The sequence below is a fragment of the Leucoraja erinacea genome, chromosome 7 (assembly GCF_028641065.1).
Source record: "Leucoraja erinacea ecotype New England chromosome 7, Leri_hhj_1, whole genome shotgun sequence".
Lineage (NCBI taxonomy): Eukaryota > Metazoa > Chordata > Chondrichthyes > Rajiformes > Rajidae > Leucoraja > Leucoraja erinaceus.
The window spans coordinates 20,069,361-20,089,360 of NC_073383.1; the positions used below are offsets into that span (position 1 = coordinate 20,069,361).

At 36.2% G+C, this 20,000-nt stretch overlaps 1 protein-coding gene across 1 annotated transcript in view; it reads left to right on the forward strand.

Moving 5' to 3' along the window:
• ttn.1 (titin, tandem duplicate 1) overlaps nucleotides 1-20,000 on the forward strand; it is a 323,332-nt gene that overhangs the window by 70,643 nt on the left and 232,689 nt on the right. Inside the window, 9 exon segments of the mRNA XM_055637723.1 lie at nucleotides 11,356-11,634; nucleotides 12,171-12,734; nucleotides 14,844-15,125; nucleotides 15,226-15,504; nucleotides 15,651-15,929; nucleotides 16,021-16,299; nucleotides 16,396-16,683; nucleotides 17,582-17,860; nucleotides 19,676-19,957. Of these exon segments, the coding sequence (XP_055493698.1) occupies nucleotides 11,356-11,634; nucleotides 12,171-12,734; nucleotides 14,844-15,125; nucleotides 15,226-15,504; nucleotides 15,651-15,929; nucleotides 16,021-16,299; nucleotides 16,396-16,683; nucleotides 17,582-17,860; nucleotides 19,676-19,957 (2,811 nt within the window).

Here is a 20,000-nt window from a genome sequence, read left to right on the forward strand (position 1 = left end):
TACTTCTCTTCTATGTAGTGTAGAAACCCCCCCAATTCATGTTATTTCTGAAGGTGGTACTTTTGTTCCACCCACTGCAGCTGGATTTTCAAGCAAAGATTCATCTTTAACGGAAGAGCATAGTGAAGTTGCTTTAGATTCATTGAGTTCTTTTGATAACGAATTTTTAAGTAACAGTTCACCTACAAGACAGAAAAATAATAAAATAATCACAGAATCACTGACTTCCTATGCTGATGAATTTCCACATGAATATATTGATACAATGACCAGAGAGACAGGTGTGACAGGGCAAAAAATGCCAGAAAAAACAATAGAGGAAATGTATTCTATTAGCCAATATTTACGGTGTCTTGATAAAAAGCAGAAGCTATCTGAAGTTCAGAAGATGGATGAAGGAGCAGAATTAAATGATAGTTGTGTATTTTTAGGAGAAATACATGATGATAGTTTATTTTCAGAAGACAATACCAAGCAAGTAGTTGAAAGTAAGAAAGGAGAAACAGAAAAAAATAAGGCAGAGGTGGAGTTAAGTCAAAAAAACAATTGTGATGTAAGTGTAGATTCGGTAGAAACAAGTTCTAAGAAGGATGAGGCAAGTGAGGACGTTTCCATTACACAATACCTCCTTACTGCAAGGCAGGAGCAGGCACCAGTTCATGATTGGGAAAATAATGAGGCATTTCAGCATGATGAGTCTGGAATAACTTCAATGGAAGTTGAAGATGTGACATTTTCTGCTGTTTATGACTACTACAATCAAAATGAAGAGTGGACACGGTCCCTTTCCCCTGAATCTGAAATGTCATTTGAAATTAGTAGTACAGTTAGTGATGAAGTAGCAGAAAATGAAAGATTTTATACACCACCATTGGCTTCTGAAAATTTCAGATCTGTTGTATCTGCAGAGTCATTTCATACTCCACCTCAATCACCTGGCTATGTAACTCCTGAAGAAAGATTGCCTTCTCGTACTTTACTAGAGAGATTTTATACACCACCAGAATATTTTAGATCACCAGTAGATGAGGGTATTGAAACAACACCTATTGAATGTTCAAGTCTAACAGCTGAAGAGCAAAGATCAGAAGCATTTACAACTCCACCACAGGAAGCTGAAGCAAAAGGAAATGAAATGCCTCCTGCATTTATTAAACCCCTTGCTCGAAAAAAGATTCACGAAGGGGGTTCACTTACATTTATAACTGAAGTAATAGGTTGCCCAATTCCAGATGTTAAGTGGTATAGAAGAAAATCATTATTAGAGCCAAATCACAAAATAAGACTAGAAAGGGAAGGAAATTTGTGTATATTAGTGATTCATAGCGTGCAAAGAGAAGATGAAGGAGAGTATGTCTGCAATGCTGTAAACATTGTAGGTGAAGCCAAAAGTATTGCTCAAGTGGATGTTTTAGCACAAGATGCAAGGTTCGTTGCATTGCCACCACTCGTGACTCATCAACACGTCATAGAGTTTGATGTGCAGCAAGAACAAACATCAAGATCTCCTTCGCCTCAAGAAATTCTTCTGGAAGTTGAACTTGATGAACATGATGTGAAGGAATTTGAAAAACTGATAAAAATTATTACAATTCCTGAATTTTCTGCTGACAATAAAAACATGGTCATCTCACTAGATGTTCTTCCTATGATGGTTGCTGATGAGCAAACTATAGACTTAACATCAAAACAAAATGAAGATGTGAAAATTGATTTAGAAATCACTGAAATGCCCCCAAGATTTATTTGCCATATTTCTGATCTTGAGATTCCAGAAAACACAGATGCAGTATTTGAATGCTCTGTGACAGGTATTCCTATTCCAGAAATAATGTGGTTCAAAGATGATTTACATATAACAGTAGATGGCATTAAATACATTAGAAAAGATAATTCTAATCATAGTCTTAAAATAACTAATGTCTGTCCTTCGGACAATGGCATATACAGTTGCAAATCAGTGAATAGTGTTGGAGAAGCAACATGTAGGGGTTATCTTGCAGTAACAAACTCATACATGGCAACTAGAAAAGCTGTAGCTGCTTTATCACTGGGTGGTGCTCAAGAAAGTTCCCAGGAATTAGATGTTGTTGTTGGTGATTCTTTGCTGGATGACAATCAGAGTTCAGAATTTGAGGTTGAGTTTGAATTTGAACAATGTAGAGATGATTCCCAGAAATCAGTGAAACTTGTTGCTGCAACAGAAAAAGGCAGTGAGGAAGGAGGTGAGGAATGTGTGAATATCAACTTTGATGTATTTGCTGAACCTGCCAAAGATGAAATTGTTCAGTTTAAAGCAGAGGCTTCTGAAACATGTTCATTTGAATTTCAAGTGACAGAGATTCCACCCAAGTTTGTGATTTCTCTCCTTGATTGCAACACAACTGTGGGGAGCGTAGCATATTTTCAATGCTGTGTGACTGGTACTCCAAAACCTACTGTAATTTGGTATCGGAATGAGAGACTACTTGAAGGTACCAACTATAGCATTGGGGAGAAAGATTCTGGGCAACATTACTTGAACATTGTCAATGTTATGGAAAGTGATGCTGGAATCTACAAGTGTAAAGCTGTTAGCAAAGCTGGGAATGCAGTCACAGTTGCTGTTTTAAAAGTATTTTGTGCATAAAATCTTTCAGAGTGTCCTTTATACATTTAGAATTTAAATGTGATGCTTATAGATATTTTTGATAAATAGCATGTTTAGGGATATGCTACTTTCAAGCATGAAAATTAAATTGATCTTAATGTTATGAATTATATTTGATATGGCTGAAAAAATGTAAAACAAACTTCTTGTTGTACTCTGGAGTGATGAATCGGTAGGAAAGCTTTTATTTGAAAGTTTGAAATAATAGCTGAAAAATACCTAGTGTAAAAATAGTGAATGTTTTGGATTAAGAACATGAAAATGTATGGCTATGCTTGAGGCTAGTTTATGGAAAAATATTGATAACTTGAGGGATTTTACTCGAACAACTAATCCATTAATGATCGAACTCTTTAAACAGTGATAATGTTACATCTGGTGACAGAAGACCAGTTCTGTTGAATCACAAAACATTTTTACATAAACTGCAGCCAAGGCTTCATCTTATATGTACGATAATTTTTTGAAACCAATACGGTATCAATGTATAACATTTCTATTAATCCAAATTCCTTATCATTTGGCCCATGACATTGTTTCTCCTTGAAGTGTGTTGAGGAACTTAATATTGAGTTCCATTATTCCCAGCTTAAAGAGGAGTAGATATTAATTTCAAGATATGTTTGCATTCAACAGAACATCCCACAGCATCAGCAAGGGCTTTCCTAAAATATTTAATTTACGGGCTGTTTTCAATGGAAAGTTTAGTTAAAATATTGACATTATCACTATTTCCATTATATTCCACTATGTGAATATTTTTGTTAAAATTTAGAGTAACCGAAGGTGTGCATTAATGTATGAGAGTTTATTCTTACTTGAGGACTATTATACCTTTTTGTGGAAAATGACTCACTTATGGACACTTAGCAGGAAAGTTTAAGAGAAAAAACATCGGGCTGAGGTGTTTTCTTAAGTTTTTAATTTAACAGTACAATAAATTTAAGTGTCCTATTTGATAAAATATTCACAAAAAAAGATGAAACAGTATAGCTTTATTGTTGTGAGTAAAATATGAAGCCATTCACCCAAATTACTGAAAGTCAGTTCCATCTAGTTCATGGTTCTCTATTTCTTGTTTAAGACGTGGCGTATTTAAAAATGTTTAGAAGAACGAGGGGAGACATCATTGAAATATACATAATAGTGAAAGGCTTGGATAGAGTGGATGTGGAGAGGATGTTTCCATTAGTTGGAGAGTCTAGGACTAGAGGCCATAGCCTCAGAATTAAAGGATGTTCTTTTAGGAAGGAGATGAGGAGACATTTCTTTAGTCAGAAGGTGGTGAATCGGTGGAATTCTTTGCCACAAAAGGCTGTGGAGGCCAAGTCAGTGGATACTTTAAAGACAGAGATAGATAGATTCTTGATTAATACAGGTGTCAGAGGTTGTGGGAAGAAGACAGGAGAATGCGGTTAAGAGGGGAGGAAAGATCAGCCATGATTGAATGGCGGAGTTGACTTGATGGGCCGAATGGCCTAATTCTACTCCTATCACATGACTTTATGATCTTAAAATAGCAAGGCCAACTGATGAGGTTGATGGCCACTATGGCTAGTCTAGGATGGGGGGCATAATCTTAAAATTGGAACCAGGTCTTTCAATAGTGAATATTGAAAGACATGCAGACATTAATAGAAGTTTGAAATCATTATCTAGAGTTGACAATTGCGCTTTGTCAGTTGTTGATTTTTCATGTAATATTGATTGTTTCTGTTATCAGAAGGTTTTAGTATCGCTGGAAGTTTGATCTCGTTGAATGGCTGATCAAACTGATTAATTCCACTTCCTAATTTCTATTTTGATTGATTTGAACATAGGTATGATGTGGAAAGTATTTCAATTTAAAAACTTAAAATTCAGATTATTTGTGGATTTTCTGCCACACATAGTATGTTGGAAAATTGTCCTCATAACTTTGAGGTATGTGAGCATGTTCTCTTTAAATACCATGTGATGGAGTAGAGAGGATAAACAAAAACAAATGGCTTAGAACAATCTAAAAAAGGTTACAGTTCTTGCAGGGAATCCTTGACTTAAAAATAAATATTTTAGTTGCCTATCAAGCGTATTTCCTGCGGCTTTTAAATTACATCTCTAAAAGCCTGAATTCACATTATAAATAATCAACTTTTAGCTATTATTTTCTCATCTCTTTTTAACCTTTCATCGTATTCCTTATCAAAATAGAAAGTAATCTATTTCCAGATCTGTACAGTTAGAAAGTACGCAGTGCATTTCGCTATCCTTCACTTTCCTAACCTACTCAGGAGAAAGTGACTGCTATTTTAACTTGTCTTTCTGATATCTTTTGTTGTTAAGGAATCCTGGAAAAAAACACATTGTGTCATTCTGTGGTGCAGTTAATTTGAACACATTATGTCATACATTACTTGTTTAAAATTTGGTTAATTCAATGGTTTTGTTACTTTATTGTATTTGTTAGCTTCAGGCTAGTTTTTGGAGGTTAGCAACGTTTTGGGTTGTTCAGCATCAGAAATGTAAGGATGTAAAGTTTAAGAGTACTTTTGCTGCTGTATTTATGTGTTTTACAATATATGCTGTTGGAAAGAGTCCACTTGATGACATGATGGAGTTTACGGGGTCCTAGAGGGTTTAGTCAGGCAGTCAAATTTTACATTGGATTGGTCCAGAGATTGCAGCAATGGCATACTACAGATGATTTTAGGGTAATTTATGAGTAAAAACAGAAATGCACTCTTTCATGAATTTGCAAACAATCAAATGGCATCTGTATATTTGTGAATCATATCTTTGCTTATCATTTTAATATTTATTTCCTAAATTGTTGATTTTAAAATGAAGCCAACTCGTCAAAACTGCTTAAATTGTTTGATATTTAAAAAGAACAAGTTTTAATGGTTTGAATTCTGTAGGTTTAATTTATTGAAATTACAAAATAGAAAAAGATACTTTTCATGATATAAGCATGAATATATTAATACATACGTTTCTTTTGATCTCAGTATGACAACCTAGTTGTATGAAAGCATGCATTGTTTCCCCATTTTGTCTGCCACACTTGACATGGTATAAAGCACGATAAGTATAAAAATTAAGGTTTGTATTTTAGTGAAAATAAACATTTAATGCTGCAATTATTCATTCCTTCTACGGGTTTCTGTTAAATATGTTTTTTATTTGCTGGTTATAGTAATGTGTACACAAACTTCTGGTCTGCTGTCATGTAAATATACAGCTGGTTTGGTATATGAGATATATTTTCTTTTGATTATCCCATCTCTCCTAAGACAGCAAATTGTACTGGGTTGTGGTTCCAGGGTGGTAGCAGCTGCCTCTCATATTACTCAGCTATGTGTTCTGATGTTTATGTATTGGTACGCAATTTGAGGCCAACACGGTTGATGTAATCGCACTCTAAGCTAATACCCACATACTTCCTGTTTGGAGAGCAACCTAGAACATAGCTTGGAGCCACTGAATTTTTAACATTTCATTGCTGCTTCGTTAAGAGATGTTAAATCAGAGATTCATCAATAGCATTTGGCTGTTTTGATGATAGTGAAAAGTATTGTATTAATCTTGCTGTTACCAAGGTAAAAGTAGGAATATATGATCTCTTGATTTCTCTTAATGTGACCTAACAATCAAATTTGTATTTCAGTGATGGAATAAAGCTTATATTAGAAATTACTTCTATGACTTTTGAAAATTTGTAGCATGCAGTACATTTTTGCATAATAATAACACGTTTTGGAGTGTGAGTGGATTTGCAGGTTGTCAGCCACTACGATCATATCTCAACCTACAGTTCCTCTTTCATTAACTTTGATTAAGATATGGAAATATAGATTATGTATTAAATATTTTAATTCACAAATAAATACTCAGAGGACACACATTTTGAATATGAATTTGAATAAATGGTATATTAAAGCAAATTTCACTTAAAACCTCTAGTGTGCTATTAAGATTGGCTTCAGGCAAAATAAACTTCCTAAATTGTCTGAGCAAATTATTTTATACAATCACACACTTATATACCTAGATTAATGATAAATATTTAAAGGAGACAAAATGTTATAGAAATGTAACATTTTGAAGGAGAAGGGGTTTGGCACAAAAATAACAAATTAATAATTCTGGTACTTTTTGTTTCATTCCAGTATTGAGCAATACATGCAGTCGACTTGCTTTCTAAATTTAACCATCTTATTTTTTATACAGAATTTTCTAGCGCTGTAATCATCACTGCTGAAGATAAGAGGGAAGATTTCTACACAAGTGAACTTCATGTGTCTGACAAAACATTTGAACTCAGGCCTGAAACTCCAGTTTCATCAAACATTTTGGACATAAAAACTGATGCTGAGCCTTTAAAATCTGTGCCAGTATTCATGAAACATATTTCTAGTATGGAGGTATTTGTGGAAGATGTAGCTAAATTCTCTGTCACTATCAGTGGATTCCCAGAACCCACTATTCAGTGGTTTTATAATGGTAAAAAATTGATACCTTCATCAAATCATAAGTTTGTTTATGATAAGGCGGAATATAGTCTAATTATGGCTTACACCAAATTTACAGATGAGGGAGAATATACCTGTACAGCTAGTAATGTACTTGGAAAAACTTCATGTAGTGCATATCTGAAAATCAAACCAAAGGAAGGTATGGGAGGGTTTAGGAAATCAGCTGCAAAACCTCCAGTTGCAAAACTGCCAGAAAAAAAGATAAACAAAGAGCCCCTATCGAAAGAAGCGGTGTTAGTACAACAAGCAGAATACAAATACGTATCCAAGGGTGAGGCACCACAGTTTTTCAAAGAATTTAAATCTTTGCAGTGTCTAAAAGGGATGCTTGGTAAATTTGAGTATGTAGTGACAGGAGAACCAATGCCAGAGGTATTATGGTATAAGGGAAATAACCAGATTTTTCCAGGTGTGCAATATAACCTGAGTTACAACTCCAATGGTTCTGGTTCATTAACTATTCATAATATACAAAAGAAGGATAGTGGCTTGTATTCCTGCAAAGCATTTAACACATTTGGAGAAGCAACTTGCACTGCAGAATTAATTGTGGTGAGCGATACTTTTGTTGATGAGCATTCAACGCAAGAAATGGTTCAGAAGCTTTACGATAGGACCACTCGTGATCAAGCCGTTGAGTTGTGTTGTTTATTCACTGTAAAATCACCTGGTGATACTCAGGCTGAATTACAGGAGAGGGATCAATTGGCGTATACAATAGCCTCTGAAGAAAAACAGTCTGTCCGCAGTGAACAGATGGCCATTTTGAACAAGGAAAAAATCGCTGCAACAGAAACGGCTATTTCAGGAATGAAACAGACGATAATGCATTCTCAAGTGACACAGGAGAGTCTGGGCTTTATTGAGCAACACCATGAACCGATCAAAGGCCTGCCAGAATTCAAAGTACCAAGCACAGAAGTACAATCAAAAAACTGTATACCCACAGTTGAGGAAAAGACTGAAATTCCAAAGGAAGCTATCTTTAATATTAAAGGAATGTCTATTGCAACTTTTAAACCAGTGACAGCGGAAATAGATATGCCAGATAAAGAAGATGTAATTTTTAGCCCAAAATCTACAACTCTTAATGTAGAAAGGCCAAAAACAGAGCCAAGGTACACTGTACACAGTTACGAAGTTGAAGAACTTCAAGAACCCCTTAAAGAATCTTTGTTTGTATTTGAGGTTCCCACATTGCATCAAGGCAAAATCCAAAAAGAAAACAAAATGGAGGTTTGTACAACTGTATCAACGGAAAAGAAAAAAATAAGGGATGAAATTACAGAAGAAATACAACCATTAGATGCTGGAAAGGAATCAAAGTCATTAAAAGAATTACCAAAGCCATTCTTGGCATCTGTTACTGAAAGCCACAAGTCAACCCTAAAGGAGTCTATCTTGAAGGTACAAAAAGCTGGATCACAACAAGCTTTATTAATGAAAGATAAACTTGTGAAAACTGCTTTAAATACAGAAGAGAAACAACCACTTCAAAGTGAATACACCAAAATACTAATTGGATTAGATTGTGCAATCTCAATGACATCAAAAACGGAAGAAAAGGAGTCTTTGCATTTACAGATTGTCAAGGAACAAGATACTCTACCCAAAGAATTGTCTTTTATTTTTGAAGTACCCATAGAAGATAAAGCTGATCTGAGAAAGAGTCCAACTTCTCTACATTCATTAGTAGCAGAAGAGCAGCACCTGGTACCTTATGAATACACAACTCAGTTATCTGATGTAAAGAACAGCATAGAAATTAAACCAACAAAAGAACATGTATCCACTTTACATTCTCATCACATAAAAAGTATGTGTATTTTTCATAAAGAAGGTATGCTACCCCAAGTGAAACCAGCTGCTCATATCGCAGCAGGTAAATTTGAGACGGCATACAGCAATGCTGTGGTTGTAGAAGAAACCACAGAATTGTTGGACGAACAATCTAAATCCCTTGAAATGAAAATTGAAAGTTTACATTCTGAAGCCAAAACTCATCCTCTTCCTCAAAAGTATCTCCCATCTGCGACTCAACCTGTACAAAAAATCAAAGAAACCATTTTTACAATTGAAGAGAAAGAACAGCATGCATTGATAACTAAGTCTGATGACAGTATCAAACAGTTCAGCACAACAACAGACAGCATGTTAGTGGAAGATGGTTCTGTTGCTATTTTCAAAGGCATTAGTGTAGAAACCTGTGGGGATAAGTATGAACCAAAATTACCTTCAGCTTCTGTGCAGGTTCAAGAAAAGACTGTGTCTATGAAAAGTACCAATATGCTCGAGGCTGCAGAAGAAGGTTTTGCAGTAAGAATCCAAGAAGAACAGGCAGTAAGATTTCCACTTCAAGAAAAACAGATTATTGAAAAGGAACATTCATCGGATATTAAAAGATCAGAACAAGCAATGCTGAAGTTGAAGAAGCAGCCGGATCAAACACTACAATCCCATGTAATACAAGAAGGAGCACTCCATAAGGAATTGGCATTTAAGATTACAATTCCCCAAACCATCACTTTAGGTATAGGTACACCGTTTATGGAAGCATTTAAAACTGCTTTAGCAAGTAAGCACCATGCAATTTCCTCCATTACTTTTAGCTCCATAGAAGAAATAAAAATTAAGGAATTAAAAGTTCAAATGGAACCTAAATACACTGTACATACATATCAAATTACCAATGCAAATCCTCCAATAGATATAACTCTGAATTGTGACGCAGAATACCTCAGGAAAGCTGACCTACAAAAGGAACTGACAGCAGCTTTTCGTTCCATCTTTCGTGAGCAGCAGCAGGCTTTCATAGCTGAGCAGCTAGGTGCAATTCCAAAGTCATTTGATAGGTTAGAAACAGTGTGCATTGGTATTACTCCTTCCATGTCTGTGCTTAGAGAACCCCCGACAAAGATTCTTAAAATAGAGGAGAAAACGGAGGACAATTTAGCTACTCATGTTTCTAAAATGAAAATGCAGAGTGAAATACTAATAAAGGCCACTAAAGACAATCCAATAATTATTAAGGGGTTTACTGATGCCACTGCATATGAAGATAGCCAAGTGATATTTAGCACAGTCATACAGAAAGTTAAAGCTGTAAATTGGTATATCAATGGAGAGAAAATCTCCTCAAAAAATGAGTTCAAATGTTTTCAAGATTTTGACACATACTCACTTATAATCAACAAAGTACAAAAAGAGGAACATCAAGGAGAGTATATCTGCGAGGCATTGAATGAAACAGGAAAATCAACAACTTCTGCACACCTCACAGTTGTAATAAGAGGTTGGATTATGGGGATAAAATCTTTATTATTATGAACTCTAGAATCTAATCCGTTCAACTAACAAAATAGTTAACCATTGTTTTTAGTTAATGCTAATAAAATAATGTAACTAAATATTTCCTACCCCGTTCTTCCATTTCCCTTCCTTCCCCATATTTTAATGATAAAATAGTAATTTTGTTACCCATTTAGTATCTATATATGAGACGTCAAAGCTTGATAAGACCACATCAGTTTATTTCATCAATTAGGAATTGCTACTTTTAACTCTTGATTTCAAAAAATGTAATGTGAAATTGATTCTTATTGATGTGATCTTCATAAGCTTTCACTGACAGTAATAAAGAGCTTTTAAAGTTAATTTCATGTTTTAAAAGACTACTGTGAATATTCAATTATGATCCTCTAATATTTTAACATTAACAATTAATTAACATCACCCATCTTTTTAAGTTTTTACTAATGCAATATTGCTTTCATCCCCATATCCACTTTTGAGGAAATGCTAGATATTTATCATTGCCATCACTATATCATAACAAGAAGACAACTGAATGTTGATATTTTTCCTCCTAATATCACATTTTGTCAACCACTTTGTTCCAGGAAAAAATCATTTTATATCAATTACTTGCATGCATATATGCACTTCACGACAATACATTTTGAATTTCATTCATTGAAGTATTATCATTTACTGCCTTGAGCACAGCCACTGGTCAGCTAACACATTTTAACCATCATTTCTTCTCCACAGCCACTCCATGGATTGTTAGTTTCTATCACCCTAACGTCCTTCATTTTTGAATTTCAGGGAGCACCTCTGCACTTTATGCTTAAAGAATTAAGAGTTTGTTATCGCAATGTTGTAACATGTTTTTAAAATTTATATCCGCAGTGCCTCCGGTTTTCAAAAGGAAGATTGAATCACAGGAGGTGATAGTTGCACACGCCACTCAGTTTGAATGTGAGGTTGATCCTATTCCTGATGTGAGATTCCAATGGTTCCGAGCCAGAGCTGAACTTCGTGACAGTGAGAAATACAACATTGTGAACAAGAAATATATTTCCATCTTGAAACTTTTGAAACCCCAGTTAATTGACTGTGGAGAATATACTTGCAGAGCATCAAACCAGATTGGCAGTGTAAGCAGCACAGCTAAATTGATTGTGACTGGTAAGTAGATTAAGCTTTGATTGTTATGTTTCATTTCAACATGTAGTTTTCAATTTGGTTTGGCTTTAAAAGGCTTGCATAGTTTTAACTATAATTATTTTCATATAACCAAAATGATTGTTTCATAATTTAAATAGTCATTTGGAGGTATGGTTGCTAAATTTGCTGGTGGCACAGAGATGGATAGGATAGGAAATTGTGAAGGAATCTACAGTTGTGTGGAGTTCAAATTAAACCAGTGAAAGATATCTTCAATTTTTATCACCAGCTTTATATAACAGAAACATTAGTTTTCTTTCCATTATTTCCTGTAATATCATCCAAATCAGTTTTGATATCTGGATAAAATTGTTCTAAAAAATAATCTGGATTCATATGGTAAACTTTATAAAAATCCAACAAAGGCATTAGGATATCAGTATTGTCAGTTTTCTTTCTCTTTTAAACGCATTTTAAGCAAATTTACCTGACCTAAATATCTTAAAGTCTAATTCCCTCAGTCAGTTGAAAACCTAATCCAAATGTTCATTTTGCAGAACTTACCCCACCGAGCTTTATAACCAGACTGGAATCGGTTACAACATTTGTAGGTAAAACGGCAAGACTTGAATGCACAGTGTCTGGATCACCTGTGATCCATACTGTTTGGCAGAAGAATGGTATTGATGTTACAGATGAAGACAACTATAAAATATTTTCTAAAGGCAACAAACATACTTTGGAATTCAGTAACTTAAATGTTCAGAACAAAGGAACCTATTCTTGCAAAGTGACCAATGATTGTGGCACTGATATCTGTTACTCTGATCTAATTGTACTTGATAAACCATCTTTCACTCGGAGGCTTGAACCTACTCAGACTGTAATTAACACCGGTGCACGTCTTGAATGTCAAGTGAATGATGACACATCAGTAACAATTTCATGGAAAAAAGACGGATTAGACCTTCACACAAGCAAATATTATAAAATTACTTTTGAAGACAAAATAGCTGTTATGGAAATCTTGAAAGCTAGACTGAAAGATGAAGGGAATTATGTGTGTACGGCTTCTAATGAAGCTGGAAGTGATTCCTGCTCGGCACTATTAACAGTTAAAGGTAAGGAGTGTTGCAAATCATTAGCTGTTTTTTAGCAAAACATGTGGCTGCTAGAAGTAATTTTTTTAAGGTTTCATTATAGAAAAAAATTCTTGCCTCAAAGCTCCTATATTTAGTTCTATCTTCTGATATAGTGGCAGGTCATTTGGCCCCATGTGTCTATGTAAGCTCTTCGAAAAATGTCATTAATTCACTCCCACATTTATTTATCTGTAACTCATTTTCATATGCCCATTAACTCTCTGTGAATCTCCTAGCATTCACTGATAGGTGGAATTATGTATTGTAGCCAAATAACCTAACCTGGGTTTGGGAGGAAACTGGAACATCTGGAACAAACTCTCACAATCACAGAGATGAAATGCAAATTAAAAACAGACTGTATTGGGTGTCGAGATGGGATCTGGGGCAATGGAGCTGCGAGGCAGCACCATTAACTTCTGTGTCACTGTGCCGTCTTTAGATGGCGAAGACTAATTCTGGTTAATACAAGGAGTATGTTTATCATAATTTGTATATTTTTAATATATATAATCATAGTTCGGATACAGTGATTTGGTTAACGCTTCATGATGAAAAGAGGTTTGCCAAAACTTCATTCTTTTGTAAGCATATCTCAACTTTGTTTTGTTTCTTCTGTACGATGATTCCAAAGGAATCCCTGATATTTTCCCCCATAAGACTGAGATCATCAAAGACTTGATAGTATCCTAAGTTTCGCTCAGCACTTTTTCTTTTCACCTTTCACTGATTTGTTTCTGGTTAAGCAACCCTTCAGTTTTGAAATTGTCAATCCTATTTCAGAGCCCTAATTATCCAACCTTTCTCCATGACCCATTCAAGCCTCTGAGATAATTCTGAATCTTCAACTTTGTCCCATTAAACATCCCTAATTTTCATTTTTCTCCTTTGTCAGTTATGCCTTCAGCAACAAGCTCTGGAAATGTCCTTAAATCTCTTTGCCTCTCTTTCATTCTTTCCTTTTTAAAGAGACTTTGTAAAATTCATCTCTATATTATCTGCCTAATGTATGGTTGTGTCAAATTGTTGGTTAATAACTCTTGTGAAAGACCTTGGACATCTTACTATGTTAAAGGCACTTTAGAAATATAGGTTGATGTTTCACCATTTACACAAGCTCTTCATATTTAGGGGTTTTTCAAGTACTCTTTCATTTTGACATATGTTATATCACAGAAATTCATTAAAATATAACCTCATCCTCTACCTTATTACATGATTAGGAAATATAAGAAATAGAGCTGGAATCAAATAATTTGGTTTCTTGGAATCTCTCAGTCATTCAGTATTATAACGGCTCATTTACCTCTGTCCTGTTTTCCTGCTCTAATGACATATCTAACAATTATTTTATTATCTAAATATTATTGATCTCTGACCTGAATATAGTTATGAATTGAACCTCCGGGACCTTTTTGAACAGAGAATCCCAAATGCTGCGGGTGAAGACATTTGTTACCATCTCGGATCTCTTTATTTTGGGACTGACCTCTGGTTGTAGATATGCCAACTTGGGGACATATCATCTTGAAATCAACCATGTCAAGTCCTGTAAGAAGTTTGAATGCTTCAATAAGATAATTTCTTCTTTTTTTCTAAACTGCAGAGTGCAGGCCTTGTCTGTTTGATCTCTTCTTGTAACGTAATGATTCTACCCCAGGAGTCAATCCTTTGAACAATGTACTTTCATTGAATTTCTACTAAATTAGGCAGTTGCGTTTTTTACATGACTGCAAAATGACCTTGCAGCGAGGATTTTCTTACTCTTATTGATGGTGTTGAACATGTGGATTTTTAGCCTTTATTGTTAGCTTGCTACTTTATTTCAATTTTATAACTTAAAACATTACACATAGAACTGGATAATTTGAAATGAGATACAATGAATCAATGAAGGGTTCTGTTGATGACATGATAACATGAAAACAAGGCAAACTAAATCAACCTAGCCAGAATTTTTCCTTAAATTACAAGCAATGAATTTAAGCATTGTAATTTTTCTTTAAAGATTGTCTTGGTGATATTAGTTCTTTCTAAATGTTTTTACCTTTGGCATCTCTTAATATTTTTGTTTAAACTTACCTTCAGAACCACCTTCATTCATAAGAAAGCCAGAACTGTCGCTGCTGTTGAAAAAAGGTGATTCAGCCCATTTGAATTGCCAAGTGAAAGGTTCGCCTGAAATTAATGTTACCTGGTACAAAAACAATATGCTTCTCAATTCCTCGGAAAAATACAAGATATCATTCAGTGATTCTGCAGCTGTTCTTGAGATTAATGATATAAATGTGGAAGACAGTGGGGATTATGTTTGTGAAGCACAAAATGAAGCTGGTACAGATAGCTGCAGCACTATCATTACAGTCAAAGGTTCGTACAATGTTGCTGCTGTTGAAAAATTCATATTGTTTATTTCTTTAACCTTTTTGAACAGGTAGTTTGAAATTGAATTTTGTGCCTTCCTCTTTAGAACCTCCCTCTTTTATCAAAACATTTGATCCCACTGAAGTGGTAAAAGGATTCAATTGTACTCTTGAAAGTGAGCTGACTGGTACAACTCCATTTGAAGTTGTCTGGCACAAAGACAGAAAGCAGATCCGACCTAGTAAGAAGTACAAGATGATTTTCCAAAATATGCGTGCTTATCTCCACATTAGCTTTTTTGAGTTCCCAGATGTTGGTGATTATCAATGCACAGTGTCTAATGAAGTAGGAAAGTGTCTATGTGGTGCAACGGTGAAGATGAAAGGTCAGTAATATTTCTGGAAATTGCAAGAAAGATATCACATTAACCTAAAATTTTTTAATAAGATTCAATAGATGGATGTATAGCATGTAAGCTGTACCTGCCTTTTAAATTAAAACCACATTATTTGTACCTTCCTTTGAAATTAGAACCCCCATCATTTGTGAAGAAAATTGAAAATGCAACAGCAATTTTGGGAACCTCAGCAATGTTTCAATGCAGTACAAAAGGATCACTACCTATCACTTTAACTTGGATGAAAGATAAGGATGTTATCACAGAAAGTAATAATGTCAAAATGAGTTTTGAGAACAATATTGGTACTCTTCACATTGGTACTGTTGAAATGAACTGCAGTGGAAAATACAGTTGCCATGCAGAAAATGAAGCAGGAAGCCAAAAGTGTTTAGCAACATTAATAGTGAAAGGTCAGTTTGATAATGTATTGGTTTGTCTTATAAAACAACATGCCTTACATTGCCAAGCATTGTTAATGTTAACCATTTTATTTCACCTTAGAACCAGCAAATATCATAGAGAAAGCGGAACCGATTAGTGTGACTGCTGGAGATCCAGCAACTTTGGAGTTCGTAATAGCCGGCACACCAGAACTAAAAATTAAATGGTTCAAGAATGGGAAGGAGATAATATCCAGTAGAAAGTGCAAAACAAGTTTAATAAATACAGTTGCTAGCCTAAGGATTATTTCTGCAGAAAATGAGGACAGTGGTGAATATACTTTTGAAATAAAAAATGATGTGGGGAGTTGCAGTTGCAAAACTTCCATTACAGTATCGGGTTAGTATATAATTTATAATTACTATTTTTTCAATAATTTTAGCAAATTCTTTAATTAATTCAGATATCATTGACATGTTGCTTTGCCTTGGACAGATCGTATGATTGCCCCAACCTTCACTAAAAAATTAAGGAAAATGACCAGCATATTGGGTGCGACCTTTCACATGGATTGCAAATTCTCTGGTTCTGTCCCAGTTGGGATTTCTTGGTATAAAGATGACAAAGAGTTATCAGCCAGTGCTAAATACACAATGTCATGTCAAGACAACACCGCTGTTCTGGCGATTAAACAATTAGAAATTAAGGATGGTGGAACTTACTCGTGTAAAGCTACTAACTCTGCAGGAAGTGATGAATGCAGTGGAGTCTTAAATGTGAAAGGTTTGAACACATAACTTAATTCTGACATTTTCTCTTTTGTCAATATGGTTTTTGTCCTTGTGCAAATAAGTTTCATTGTCATTTAAATGACATATTCATTAATAAATATGTTGAAATGTGCCTATATTTTGGGCCATTTTTTCTTTTCTGACACCTGTTGCTGTTTGTCTGCCAAGGAAGTTTTTATGTTATCTTTTGGTTCCTATTCGATGGTCCATAATTTCAAATGATGCTTGGCGCAGAAAATCAGTAAGCTATTCAACTAGAGCAGTTGTTCCTGCAGAGCGGTATTCTGCCATTATTCAAGAGAGACACAAAATGCTGGAGTAACTCAGTGGGGCAGGCAACATCTCTGGATAGAACAAATGGGTGACATTTCAGCTTGAGACCTTTCAGAAGGTGACCCTCCACAGATGCTGCCTATCCCACTGAGTTATTCCAGCATTTTGTGTCTGCAGTGTAAACCAGCATCTGCAGTTCCTGCCTGTCATTATTCAACTTCCATTCATCAAATGTTAAGTATAAACACACTCCCTCATTTTTTTGTCTCATTTCTTGCTGTGATTATAAGGATGCCACAATCACCCACCAGAGATCAGCTAGCTGACCACACATTAGCAATTGATCATTATATTTGCTGGTTTGTGTTAGTTAACTATTTGGCAGATAAATTCATTAATCTATTAGGCAAATCCATGGAATATGCCTCATTAGTGATAAAATAATATTCATTTTTTGATCCCAATTAATTGAAGGACCAGTCGACCACTCGTCTCTTGCCTGCATATCTTGTGGCACTTTTTCAAAAAAGGGGGAAACGGAAAGGGGGAAAACTTACTTGGTTAATATGTTTGATTACTATGAAGTTTATGTACTATTTTAATTTTTTTTATTTTAGAACCACCAAGCTTTATATTAAAACCTGCATCAGTGAAAGTTCTGCCTGCTACAACTGTGAAGTTTAAGACTGTCGTAAATGGAACACCTCCAATGTCAATGAAATGGTACAAGGGTAACACAGAACTTGTGACTGGTGGCAGCTGTTTCATTATGAAGGATATTTCTACAACCTATCTTGAGTTTTTTTCAGTGAAACCATCTGATGCGGATGATTACATTTGCGAAATCAGCAATGATGCTGGAACAATTTCCTGTACAACAAATCTTTTTGTTAAAGGTGATTTTTTTAAAAATATATGTATTCTGCTTAATATTTATTCAGTATCTTATTACTCCTTGGTAGACACAAAATGCTGGAGTAACTCAGCAGGACAGGCAGCATCTCTGGAGAGAAGGAATGGGTGACGTTTTGGGTCGAGACCCTTCTTCAGACTGATGTCGAGGGAGTGGGCGGTACAGAGAGATAAAATGTAGTCGGAGATAGTAAGACTGGTAGGAGAGCTGGGAAGGGGGAGGGGATGGAGAGAGAGGGAAAGCAAGGGCTACTTGAAGTTAGAGAAGTCAATGTTCCAACCGCTGGGGTACCTCAAGCACAATATGAGTTGCTTTTCCTCCAATTTGCGCTGGGCCTCACTCTGACAATGGTGGAGGCCCAGGACAGAAAGGTCAGTGTGGGAATGGGAGGGGAAGTTAAAGTGTTGAGTAACCGGGAAACCAGGTAGGTTTAGGCGGGCCAATCGGAGGTGTTCAGCTAAACGATCGCAGAGCCTACGCTTGGTTTCGCCGATACACAGGAGTCCACACCTGGAACAGAGGATACAGTAAATGAGGTTGGAGGAGGTGCAAGTGAACCTCTGCCTCACCTGGAAAGACTGTCAGTGTCCTTGGACAGAGTTCCGGGGGAGGTATAGGGACAGGTGTAGCATCTCCTGCGGTTGCAGGGGAAAGTACCTGGAGAAGGGGTGTTTTGGGTGGAAAGAGACGAGTTGACCGGGGAGTTGCGGAGGGAACTGTCTCTGCTGAAAATGGAAAGGGGTGGAGATGGGAAGATGTGGTTAGTAATCGGATCCCATTGGATGTGACGAAAATGTTGGAGGATTATGTGCTGTATGCGAGGCCTGATGGGGTGGAAGGTGAGGACAAGGGGGACTCTGTCTTTGTTACGGATGGGGGGAGGAAGAGCAAGGGCGGAGCTGCGGGATATCGAGGAGATCCTAGTGAGAGCCTCATCTATAATGGTAGAGTGGAACCCCTGTTACCTAAAGAATGAGGACATCTCTGATGACCTGCTATGGAACACCTCATCCTGGGCGCAGATGCGGCGTAGACGGAGGAATTGAGAGTAGGAATAGTCTTTACAGGAAGCAGGGTGGTAAGAAGTTTAGTCTAAATAGCTGTGGGAGTCAGTGAGTTTGTAATAGATGTCAGTTGATAGTCTGTCTCCTGTGATGGAGACGGTGAGATCTAGAAATGGTAGAGAAATGTCGGAGATGGTCCAAGCGAATTTGAGTGCAGAATGGAAACTAGTCATTAAGATTATGAAGTCAGTAAGTTCTGCATGGGTGCAGGACGTAGCACCGATGCAGTTGTCAATGTAGCGCAGGTAGGGTTCTGGGATAGAGCCAGTGTACGCCTGCAACAGTGATTGTTCGACGTACCCTGCAAAGAGGCAGGCACAGCTGGGGCCCATGCGAGTGCCCACAGCTACGCCTTGCATTTGAAGGAAGTGGGAGGAGTCGAAGGAGAAGTTGTTAAGGGTCAGGACCAGCTCTGCTAGGCGGACGAGAGTGTTAGTACCTGTAGATGGAAATTAGCTGGTTCTGCGGTCGAGGAAGAAATGGTGGGCTTTAAGACCTTTCTGGTGCGGCATGGAGGTGGAGAGTGACTGAGCATCTTATTACTCTTTGTTCTTTGTATTAAAATATCCCAAATATTCTGGGGTATGCTCTTAGTAAGAAGAATTGAAGTTATAATCACTTTGAAGTGATATGTTTTGTGATTATGCATATGAACATATGCTTTTTGTCTCATCTTCGTTACTTCTTATGAATATCTTCTAAATGTATTCTTCATGGCATCTTGATTTTTATAGAACCACCATCATTTTCACGGAAGCTAGAGCCATCAAAATTATTGAAAAGTGGTGACTCGGCTCGGTTTGAATGTGAAGTAACTGGCACACCTGAAATTAAAGTGACATGGTATATGAAAGACAAGCAGATTCATCCCAGTGACAAATACCGAATGTCATTTGTTAACTGTGTGTCAGTTCTTGAAATTCTTGATGGTGTTGTGGAAGACAGTGGTGAATACACCTGTGAAGCTAAGAATGAAGTTGGTAGTGAGAGTTGCAGTGTTACTGTAACTGTTAAAGGTCTGTGAAAATACCACATAATTTTGTACTCTGTTTACATTCA